Source organism: Pyxicephalus adspersus, chromosome 1 (genome assembly GCF_032062135.1).
Source record: "Pyxicephalus adspersus chromosome 1, UCB_Pads_2.0, whole genome shotgun sequence".
Lineage (NCBI taxonomy): Eukaryota > Metazoa > Chordata > Amphibia > Anura > Pyxicephalidae > Pyxicephalus > Pyxicephalus adspersus.
The window spans coordinates 78,609,835-78,622,550 of record NC_092858.1 but is presented as its reverse complement, the minus strand read 5'-3'; the positions used below and the strand labels follow the sequence as shown (position 1 = coordinate 78,622,550).

The window sequence follows — 12,716 nt, the reverse complement described above, 5'->3', positions numbered from 1 at the left end:
ATGTTGGGGAATTTACTTTACCTCTGTCCAATTCACTGAATCAAAACAGGTACAAAGGTAGGCAAGTCAGACTTTCTTTAGACTTTCATTCACTGCAGGGCAGAGACTTATTCCAGAGATGGATAGAGGGAAATCTGGCTTGTCATCATTATTCAGGGAGTCAAATGGCGGGAGCATTCCAACTCCTGAAATCCATCCGCCAATATGAATGCTTTCAATGGCTGTTAATGAAAACTTCTAGTAGCATTCTCTTTAGCGGAAGGTGGTTAGGGGCAGGAAAGCTTCCTTACTGTATGTATCCTGACATGACTGGTTCTGGAAGAGATGAAGATGCCAGGACCCGAGATGGTGGGATGGGAATAAGTAGAAGGTTTAACAGACATCGTTGGACCACTTGGAAGGCAGATGTCTGTTTTAGATTTGTTTTTTCCCCCAAAGAGGTATAATTCCTCCTTAAAGTGTACCGTTTATACTTGCTTGGAGTTTAGCCTTAAAGACTCCCAGTCGGGATAAAAATTCCTGGCAGTACACCTCTGCAATTGTATTTAATGCTGTAATGATAACTGGTCTGTGTTGTTAACATTACAAACTACTTTTTCCCCACACTATCTATATGGTAATGGAACACCCGTTGGTGTTTTACTTGCACAAACTTTCTTGCACAAAGCAAGAAAATGTCAGGAAATCAGCAGAATATAGTCCTGGTCTAGGCCCAAATGATAAACAAATAAAAAGAGCCAGATGAGAAAAAAAAAGAACCGCTTTTTACATTTAAATTACCTATCAATTCGGTCACATAATCTAAAAATCACAGTAATGTAATACATTTAATCTCTTCATCTAGTCACAGGACACAAAAAATGTAGAAGTCCATATTAGTTCATCAGGCAGAAGCAAAACTTTTGGCCAGTACAAGTTTGATGATTATGATAATTCTATTGGCAACTTTCTCAAGTGAAGGGTCTGAACCAGTGAGAACCATTTTGTAATGTAAAAATAATAACACCTGTTTTAGTTCAGAAAATATTTTTGGACATGGCACATTGCAAATTCTGAGAGACACAGCTGTCATATTTTTCAGACGTGCTTATATTATAGGCGACTACCACTGTTCTTTACTATATCTACATTTAATCTTCTCTCACATGGTTTTCATGTACAACTAGTTTTTCATCTACCTGACCCTCTGCCATAATTAACAGCTGGAACGCTATGTGGTATTTAGAGCAATTGGACATTTCAGAAAATAAAGATCAATATTGTTCAGGTTATCAGGAATGCTTGTCAAGGTAAACATTAAAATCGGTTCTATTTTTGTTCTGTGGGGGGGAGTTTAAAATGTAAAAAAACAAACTGCTTTGTTCATATAGGTTCACTTTTAGGTATAACAGTGGTCAAGCAATGGGGATTTGTTATGTACATACAGGCCCTGATTGATTAAATACACACTTGCAATTATAGTCTTTGGAAAGGATTTTCACTGCACTATGCATGAACGAGTGCTGTACATACAGCACCATTCTACTCTATGCAGAGGGGAGGGGAAGAGCGACAGAGCGGCACCGTGCTGCGTGCTCTCCCTCTTTACTTGCATTACGATCATTCGCCGTTCATCGTCCATGAATCCGCCAGGACAGTCGTTCGGACGATGAACGACACACGCTGTACACACTTCAGATTCTCGTCCATTTATCAGGCGAGACCCATTGGAATTGTGTACATAGCTTAAGGCAAGAGAGGATACACTTTCTTCAGTGAAGCTGGGTGATGCAGCAAACTTGAAATACATCTGGTCCAGGATTCAAAACATTTGCTAGCAAATATCAAATGACTTTAAATAAATCCTTTTTTTTTTATTTCCTGTTCTGAGAAGACACCATTTTTCACCATTCAGGAAGTGAAATCTCTCTAACAGAACATTTGACTGTAATAAAGTCTAGCAGGAGTTCTAACCCTTTGCCACCCCATATAAAACTAAAATTTTGACTATAGAAATACTTTAAAGCAGAGCTTGCACTAAAATACAAAGTCAGCTTAGTAGGCAGCCTACATGCCTCAACTGCAGAATGAAAGCAAAGACAACCATAAACTATACCTAACTTTTACTTGTGGCCTTTGGTGGTCCTGCCTAGGTCTTCTTGCAGAATCCTAGGAAAAATGGATGATTTCAAATCCTGAGAGAATGTGCTCTCGCACAGTCCAGTGTATTTGAGATTTTCCATGTTTTTTTTTTCTTTAATTTAGCTAGGAGTTTTAATTTAATCAAACTCTGACAAAGTGACTTTTTCTTCACTTCCCATCTAAGGACATAACAGTAAGTAAGTGCTCTCCATCATGACTATGGAGGATCTCATGGCGACAAGGCATGGTTGTTCTGAGAAGTGTATTAACGCATGGTTTTACTGGATCCAATATTCCACCACCCCAGCATATCTTGCTACCAGGAGTATGCATAATGAGGATAATGAGTGAATTTAAACCAAGGGGTGGGCTCACTGAACTTTCACGTCTCTCCTTGGGGAGGTTGTTTTTTATGACCCATACCAGTTTATATGATGGCATTTTCCTTTTTCCCCTTCCTTTATATTCACTCCTTCTCAAGTCTTTTTCTTCGTATTGTGTGTCTCACAACTTAGTAAGTACTCTCCAAAATAAGGGTATTTTTTTACTTGACAATTGTCACCAAAATAAGCCTTTCCTCTGAAAGATTTTACCCAAATACTTACAGGCTTCCTCCTCTCTGTAAGTGGTTTTCCCAAAGCTGCTCTCTTAAGTGCTTTTTTTGCTCAGATCACTCTGAAATCACATGGCATGCCAGAGGGAATAGGAGAGTGCTGGATGTCAGAGGAGTGAGGGATAAGGTAAGTAAATTGATTTCCAGTACCCCGAAAAAAAATAGTATTTAACCATTAAAGTTTTCCATAATCCCTGGAATTTCAGCTTTTACTTTTAGTCCCACTGATAATGGGCACATAGAAATGGTAACTCTTCCTAGCAGGAGAACAGACTACAAAACAAGGCTGACATAATTTCAAACCCTTCCTTATTCTATATCTGAAACTGAAAAAAAAATATGGACTACCTCTGTATTGTTACACTATGTTTATTAATAAGTGAAACTAAACCACACTAACGGCTTTTTTTTCACAAAGTACTAAAAAAGCCACAAATATGTCCACAGTAGAGTGGCTAAAGGAAACAAATCAATGTCAAAACAATGTTTCAGTGAATGTCAGATTCACTGTTTTATAAATAAACTCCTTAACATTTGCTTTAGACTTCTACTGATCACCAACCCAGCAACAACTTCAAAAGAGTATACTCAGCCAGTACGCTTAAAGCAGTAGTATGATCTAGCATGATATACACTAAAAGCATGTCTTCCAACTTGTTACTGCCAATAGTTACTCTACATGCATTCATCCAAAAGTAATATCTGTATAAATATACACTTCCCCTAAATCACAGCACAATAGTGCTGATGGTGGCCATTTTGCATGGTTAAGTCACTTCCTGTGCATGTGCTGTACATGTAAGAATTAAAATATTTTGCTCAAAACATGCTAAACTAAAAATGTGAATAAGGAGAAATGATAGCAATGATTCAATGAAGGCATTACTTGACAGGTTATTGTAGATTTTATTGCTTTATGGGAGGCACCTTGCTGTTTTTTACTTCCACTTGAAAGATCAGTTACAGTAAAAGCTGCAGATCAGCATGCAAGAATGTAATGTTAATATCAATATAAAACTGTAGTTTTCTCCACTGAATAATTATCATTTTACAAATAAGCTGTGTTCTGATTTGTGCAATACAGGGATACAGGGAAAAACATTTACTTTAGTTAGGCATCAGTACCAATATTGTTGACAGTGACTGACTAAAAAGCAAACGCTTGTAAAAAAAATAAATTGAAGGTTATCCATGAAACACCTGTGGCACCCTTCAAAAGATGAAATCTTCTCTCATCCAATTACAGAAGCATCTAATAAAACAATTCATTAATTTGCAGCCAATACAGTCATATACTAGTTTGTGCCATAGCCTCTTTTTTTCCAGGTTTTAATAAAAAGACTATAAATTAAGCCTTTAGAATTTATAAACCAAACTAAGAACACAAGAATACTTTACACGATAGAAATATATTTTGCTTCTACAGAACAGATTGCACAGAACTTGTAGTATCCTGTGCAGAACATACAGCAACATCAGCGGGCAAAGCATGTATGGAGGGGGAGAGAGTGTTAAACAGCATCAAAGTGATAATTAATTCCCACAATCTGCACCAGGAAGGACCCAGTCTCTGCCTTTACATCAAAAGTACATCTACTTTGAACAAAATAGTATCAAATCTTAGGCTACAAATTAAACCAAAATTATCAGTTCTGACTGAAGCTTTATACCTAACGTTTACCTGGTTGTCACTATCCTGTCCACCAAGAAATCTTAAAGACCTATTTCATATTTGTAATACAGGATCCTTTCAGTTCTGCGAAAATCAGATGATGCAATTTATGTGTTTTAACCAAGAGACATCAGATTTTAATTTGCTGTAAATCATTCTCCAATCCAATATTTTATGCACTCTAAAATGTTTTCATTGATGCTTACAACTAGGTCAAAGATATTAGAAATGTATAAAAGTGAAGAAAAAAAATCTTTTCAGTGTTGGATGGACAAACATTTTACCACCTTGTGTTGCTGTGTTGTCCACAATAAATATATTAAATGCCATCTAATCCCACATAGTCCTTTTCTACACAAACGCTCTATTCTCTGTCCATTGCTGACATTTTGGTTCTGGAGCTAGCCATCACTTCCCTAATGATGTGACATACATATATACATGCCCTATGCCTTGGACCAGGGGTGTCAAACTCTGACCCCCAACGTCTTTTTTTTTTTTTTGGCCCCCAAAGGAATCCTAAATAAGAACTGCAGCTGGCCCGCCGCAGCAATGAAATAGCGCTGCTACTACAATTGCTGGCATCACTCACCCCTATAGACCAGCGGGCTCTCTGCCTATGCGTGGCCCGGCATTGGACTGTTTAATAGACGCAAATAATGCCGGGAATTTTAGTAGTGGCGCTATTTCATAGGTAGTAGGTGCAATTTCAATGAAGAGGGAGTTTCAGCGGCGGGACACTCATAAAATTTAGCTCCACATTGGCCATGTCTGGCATTTCCAGCACTCCCCCTCAGATATACTTTACTTTGGTACTCCAAGGCATTGACTTGAATGGTTGGATTTTCATAGAAAAATATTGTTGTTATTATTGTTGTTAGCCTGTGCAAAAAGGTTACCATTGAAATTTAACTCAGAAGGCTACAAATAGAAAAAGAGGCATAAGATTTTTTCTTGAATAAAATTAAGGCTTAAGGTTATGGCTCTTTCTCTATTATAAGCCCATTCCAGATTGATTGTGAAGCAAAACCTCTTTGTTTCCATATGAAAGGGGTTTATATCTAATGAGAAGGACAATTTTCCTCAAATTTTTGCCTTCTGTATATTTGAGTTTGACACCCCTGCCTTAGACTATCTTTAGGACTGTGGTTATATCAACATTACATATCCCAGGAGGCATTAGCCCAATCTACTCACACTTACAGCAGCAGACAAGCAGGGGGACAAGCAACTGGAGGGTCACATCATCCTTACTCAGGATGGGTAGGAAAAGTATTAATTTATCCATCTCCTAGCTGGGGCACATTAAAGTAGTAAGCAACAAGTGCCACAAGCAGCTGTCGACCTTTTAAAACAAACATCAAGACAAAAAAACACATTAACCATGTCTCTGGAATACACATTTTTACAATGCCCCTTAAACACGCTTAAGGCACACAAAAAATGAATATGTGCCAGAAACAATATAACATGCTTTCCACCTCCCAATTAGGCATTACAACACATTGCCTTTTGAGCTCCAAACTCCTAAGAATGTGGTGTCAGTCCTGCCTACTTCAATTCTGATGGATTACAAAGAACACCTTTTCGTTATCACCGCTCCTCTTTCATAACTCTTCTTTGTACACAGGCAGCTCCAAAGGTTTCTGGTAGAATTACATAATTCTTGCACTTATTTGTCAGATATAACAAAAAGCTTTTATTAGAAGATTAGGCAGACTAAAAAAGAGAAATAGGGAGAAGTTCATTGTTAGGATTAACATTAAGGCACTTCAGTGGAAAGCAGACAAGCACTTACTTGTAGGTACTGAACCTCAATGCGAATTTCCTTTATCTTGTGCAAATTATTCTGTGGCTGTCTGTATCTATCCAACAGATACAGGAACTCCACATTAGAAGCAAAAGCAGAGAAAACAGTACACTTACCTGCACAACTTCGCTTCTTACTCCAGCTGTGTGCAGCCAATCACTGACTCTGGGATAGCCGTTCAGCAGCTCTGTTCTTTCAGTCTTAGGCACATTAAGTTTCAACTGAAGCTGTTTGCTGATGTAGTTCATCAATTTTAACTGGAAAAAAAAAATTGTAACAAGGATTTTATAAACCCCAAAAACTTGTATATATACTGCACTAGTTAGAAGAGGGAGCAGGATTCAACTGGCAGCTTACTGAAGCTGTAGGGAAACCTGTCAGGTTTTACTGCTATCTGAGATGAAAGCATCCCCCCACCTAGACAAATAAATCACTTCTTTAGAGTTACTGTTAGAGATTTTTTTTCACTTCCTGTCCTTTTAGCACACAGGAAGTGAGGGAATCTCTCCAACTGAATTTTCAAAGGCAGTAAAACTCAACAGGTATTGAAATCTTATTCCACTCTGCGCAAAGCATATGAAAAAAAAGTTTTACATATAGTCACAACTTAAGTAAAATATACAATAATGGCAGATTTAGTAAGTAAAATACATGACAACAAGAACAAAAGGAACAAACAACAACTACAGCTCCCGAATTTGTTACACATTTGTAAACACAAGCTAAAAAACTTAAGAGGAGGTTCAGACCTGCTTCAGGATCCAGTGATCCCATGAAGATGCCAGGAGTTTGCACCTTGCCAGCCGCTCAGTCACTCTGCTTGGTTGCATTTTTATCAGATGTTAGCAGCGAGTGGTACTAGTACTGCTCACTGCCTCTCTTATTTATTCCTAATGGAGCTGCTGCCAGAAGACGTAGCTTCTCTCAAGAAGCAGTGGTTCCCTGGTAAATGCACCCTCACCACTAGTGCGAACATAGCCAAAGAAACCAAAGGCACTAAATAAAACAACCTCCCTGGTTTAATAAAATGCAATAGTATTTTTTAATGCCCAAGTGAATAAGGTGAAAATCCAGTAAAATATCTCTGTTGGTGCATATCATCCAAAGGCAATGCACCCACCATAAGCAGTGTACACAAGTACAGTCATTTGGGGGTAAAAATTTGAAGGTTTTACCAGCCACGACATAATAAAAAAAAATATCTGGTCCTAAGCAGGTACTAGAAATATTTAAATCTATCCCTAAGGTGTAAAACAACACAACAAATTTTACTGTGCCATATATTTTAAAAAAGCCATGTGGAGAAAACCCCATAATTGAATAGCTTATAGAGCCATCTTCAGGAACAACAACTAGTTCTGTATGACTTTAAAAGTCTTTTCCATAGTTATGGAGGAATTTGGGCCCACTCTATGCATTAGGTCATGCACAACTCTTTTAGAGTCCTACCACAGCATTTTGATCAGTTTGAGGTTTGGACTAATTCTGGACTAAATCTTTTTCAGGCATTCTGTTTTATCTTTACTTGGGGTCAATGTTCTGTTGCATAACCCAGTTTCAGCCAATTTCCATACAGATAACCTTACATATGACTTGAACACTCAGATCATGTTTATTGACAGCTCAATGACTGCATGGTGCCCAGGTCCTGTAGCGCTGCAAAACAGGTTAGAATCCTCACCCCTTCATACCAACTGAGCTTGATGGTTGGTATGGAGGTGTTTGTGCTGATTTGCTGCATTTGGTTTTCACCAAAATTGGCCCTGTGAATAATAAAATTAATAACAAAAAAAACAACTACAACATGTCCATATTAGTCTTATCTGTTCAAAGGACATTGATCTGGATATCTTGTGGTTTCCTCAGGATGCAACAAATGCAAACTTAAACCAACCTGCCATGTTGCTTTTGGACAGGGGGACAACCTTTGCAAACAAGCCATACTTGTTCAGTCTTTTTGTAATTGTACTGTCATGAACTTGAACATTTTACATGCTTACTGAAGCTTGTAGAATCTGAAATGTAGTTTTTTGTTTTTTTTTGCTCTGGGAACTCAAATTCAGAGTATGGATCCAAAATAGGAATAGCTGCTTTCCTGGGAATATCTCTCCAGCAAACAAGAAGATCCTATAAAGAGCGCTTTCGCTACAGACAATTGAACTCCTTTATTACCTCTATTATCAAACAGGCCCCAAAACCTATGAGGTCTTCCTGTTAGAGAGCACATGTTCATCCATAGCAACCACAAAAAAGGCAAATCTCAGTAATCTATGGGGCATTAGCTACCCCAACGAGTAAACTTAAATATATGACAGATTGGGAATCGGACTTAAATTTATTATGGGACTTAGAAGAATGGTGCAACCTTAAACTCAGCTTCGGTGGAAGCCAATTTAAAAGTAATATTCAGATGGTACTTTGTTCCGGAAAGGTTGGCTATGTTTTTCCCATCTGCATCCCCATTGTGTTTTCGAGGTTGTGATGCTAGATGCATCAAGTTACACAACTGGTGGTCTTCCCCGATTGCCATGCATTTTTGGATAGAAGTGTTTAGGTTGATTTCTGGGGTTCTATACCGGGAGATACAAGGCTCCCCAGAAGCAGCTCTTTTTGGTAAACTGAATATGGCTTTTTCCAAGCCAAACTCAAAATTATTTAATGGATTCTCCTGGCAGGTAGAATTTCTTTAGCCAAATCCTGGAAATCAAGCTCGATACCTCTTGACCCCATCTTCATCAAATTGAACTGGGTGATGACCAATGACAGGCTTAATCATTTATTAATGAACTCTCTGCTTAAATTTGATGATATCTGGGAGCCTTGGATCTCCTTTAATAGTGGCTGTAGATGATCTCTCGATACATTTTACGTGTATCACATGAAGTTTTCTCCTTTTTTTCTGTTACTCTTTTCTCTTCTTTCTTTTCTTTAATTTTTCCCTTTCTCTTATTTCCCTTGTTTTTTTTTTCTTATTTTTAGTTTCTGTACTGTCTGTATGAGGCCAATCTTGTTCATTCCTATATCTGTTTACATAGACTACTTCTGTTGTTAAAATGTTATTGTTTAAAAACTTAAAAATATTGAAAAACCAAAGTAGGAATAGCTCAGATTCTAATCAGAACTGACTCTGATTAGAAGACCACTACTTACAAGTACCCAGAAACTCACAAGCCAAATATCAATTCCATTGAAATTACAAACCTGTACTTAAAATTGAATGTACAAGGATGAATCCTAGAGCACAACATTTTGCATAAAACTGACTGGATTACTTGTACTTCTAGTAATAAAGTCAAGTATCAAAGAAGTATATCATATTCAAGTAGCATTCTTTAAATAACCTAAAGGCTATACTCAAAATACAAATATCAACCAAGCCAACAGGTTGGACTGCATTTTTATTTTGTGCTAGTCAATTATGTGAACTGCACGTCTTTAGTATGCGTATGATGTGATAGGTAGAACACCCTTAGGCAAAGCCATATCAATATTTTAAAGGCTAGTTTTACGGCTTTATGTTTGTCAACATATTACTTTGTCAAGTAAATACAACCAAAACAGTAAATAGGAAGTTTGTGTTTATCTGTAGTAGGTTTTAAGTAACTGTGAATCACGTGTGATCATAGCTGCATGAAAATTTAGTGGTCAGTCTGACAATAATTGCTGCATTTATGCTACAAATAGGGTAAAAAAAAAACCTCTAAAGTATGGATTAGTGTTTCTTGACCGTTGAAACACCTTTAAGGTTTTCAGGAAACCTCTGATATAATTACTATATACACAGGTCACAGTCCTTTAGTGTGGTGTCAGTGGGAAGAATGCGTCTTACTTTGTTGCCAAGTGTTAGAGGCATTCTTCCTACAGACACATTTCTTGCCTGCGTAAAGGGCATCTGCAATAGGCACTGCAGATATAAATATTCATCATGCCTCATTGGAGCAAATCAGTTGGGTAGTCAGTCACTATCCTTACAGATAGCCAAAAAGATCATTGGTATCCGTTAAACCAGGCATGTCCAAAGTTTTGCGGCCAGTGTTCAGATTTCCACTGGCCCGCAACCTTTGTCATAAAATCAATAATATGCGGACCACCAGCAAGGTTGACCACAGTATAAAATACACGCCTACAAAAAAGTTATTTTATATTCCATTAGAGTTGATCAACCGCGTCTACTTGGTGGGCATAATGGCCAGGACGAGGAGACCCCATGTGTGCACAGGGAATCCCCTACATCATTATAGTGGGCTTAAGCCAACTCAGACTCCAAGAACGTTCTCTGCAAGGACCCCGCAATGACATCAGACTCTGTGCACAGGCAATCCCTCATGTCACCCTGGTGGGTGTGTGCTGTGCAGGACCCACGCAGACCACGCCCACACTAACTCTGAGTAGGTGCTGAATGATCAGCCCCCCAACACATTTTCACCTCTCCAAATCTGGCTCCCTTTGCAAAAAGTTTGGACGCCCCAGATTTAAACTGACCTGAGAGTCACACACTGCTCATTGCTCAAGCAACCAAGCGATCTCTGCAAGAACCCTGTGCTTAGAATCCTGAATATAAAATAGGATGCTGTATCCCTCTTTCAGCAAGAGATGGCAGAGCATATGACCCCTAAAATGCCAACTACCAGTCCTGAAGCAACACAGCCAATCGATCAGTCAGTGACTGACTACCCATCCGATCAGCAATACATGCAGCCATTATTACTATTATTATTATTATTATTATTATTATTATTAATAACAAACAGGATTTATATAGCGCCAACATATTACACAGCACTGTACATTAAATAGGGGTTGCAAATGACAAACTAATACAGACAGTGATACAGAAGCAGAGGACCCTGCCCCAAAGAGCTTAGAATCTAGTACATGAGGTTTATATCTGCGGTGTTTAGTGCAGATGCCTTTTACGGAGGCAAGAAATGTTTAGAATGTACCAAAATTCTTTATTTTCACAGCAGATTACTTGCCAACAATAACCTGCATTTCTGAATTACTTTTCCAGTACTGTGATGAGTACAGGTACAACATACTTGCCATCAAATCTCTGTATATAACACAGGTCAACAAAAAATCTATTTTGATATTCATCAGAAACCACAGCAACCTTTTATAAATCAGTTTTTCAAGCATATTTTAGATTGGTTTTCAATTTTTCCCCAACACATACAGTTCCTAAGTTATGAGTACTAATATAGTTAACATTGTTCGTGCCTATATTTTGTACTAAAATGTAAGCACCATTAAAGAGAATGTTAATACATGCTCAGTGTGAAGTAAAATAAGGCACACTGTGGTATAGATCTACTGAACAGAGTCAGTCAGGTACCATTCTTTCCTCAGAAATGCGTTCCTGAGTTCCTGAGATTTGTGTGGAACACTGACACCCCTTGTCTTACAAATTTATTTTTCAACTCCCAAAGGATCAGTGGGGGATGGCCTTCCCTGACCCAATACTTTACCACAGGGCAGTTCATCTGACCCGATTGGTAGACTGGTGCAGACACGCCAACTTTAAAGGATGGATGACATTAGAGGACACGCAGTCTCCTATAATGCTAAGTATCGCGGCATGGTCCCTGGTTGAGGACACGGTTGCCCTACGCCGACACCCCGATAGGTGAGACGCTTAGAGCGGTGGCGAGATATTTCGGCGCAATTAATGTGTTCCCCTCTCCTATGTCCCCTATTCTAGGTCACCCCAAATTTCTGACTAGCAGGAGAGATCCAGTATATAAAATCTGGATTGAGAGCAGTCTTTATCGGGCTATTCATTTCTTACACCATTCCCTCTGGTCCACTACGGACCAGCTCCAAGTAGACCATTCTCTTCCAAGTCTGGTTATCTGTAGAAAAATCCAATTTCACTATTTTATAAAGTCACTGCCGCCGGCTCAAGATTTTGGCTGCCCTCCTGGCCCGCTGGAGAGTATATGTGTAAGTGGCGATCCCTTGAGAGGAGTGCTTTCTCATACGTATAAAATGCAACTGACAGTCCAAGACCCTTCAGTGCCGTATTTTGTTACTAAATGGGAGAAAGATCTTGGTGTTACATTTACCAAAGATCAAATGGAGTGTATGTTATATTACTGGCACAAAGCCTCTATCAGTAAACGTTATCAAGAAACTAACTACAAGGTGCTTACCAGGTGGAATAGAACCCCTGATCAGCTGGCGAAAATTTTCCCACACACTAGCTCAGAGTGTTGGCGTTGAGGACAACACACCGGTACGCTGTTACACGTGTTTTGGACCTGCCCTAGTCTAACTTCATTCTGGACGGCTGTTGCTAATATTGTGCAAAAGCTGACGGAGGGGTGGATACGGGATAAACCGGAGCTTGCTCTGCTTCATATATCAGCAATGTGGAGGAAATGTTATAAAAGGTCGCTGCTGCGCCATCTGTTAAATGCGTCTAAGGCCTGCATCCCACCGCTGTGGAGACAAACTGCTCCGCCTACTGTGCAACAATGGTTGACCAGGGTAAACGATAT

General features: G+C 38.8%; 1 protein-coding gene across 1 annotated transcript in view; it reads right to left on the bottom strand.

Annotated features, from left to right (window-relative positions):
* The window catches only part of KSR1 (kinase suppressor of ras 1), a 92,912-nt gene that overhangs the window by 47,931 nt on the left and 32,265 nt on the right, over window positions 1-12,716 (bottom strand). Inside the window, exon 2 of the mRNA XM_072405115.1 lies at window positions 6,333-6,473. Within this exon, the coding sequence (XP_072261216.1) occupies window positions 6,333-6,473 (141 nt within the window). The remainder of the gene's footprint in view (window positions 1-6,332; window positions 6,474-12,716) is intronic.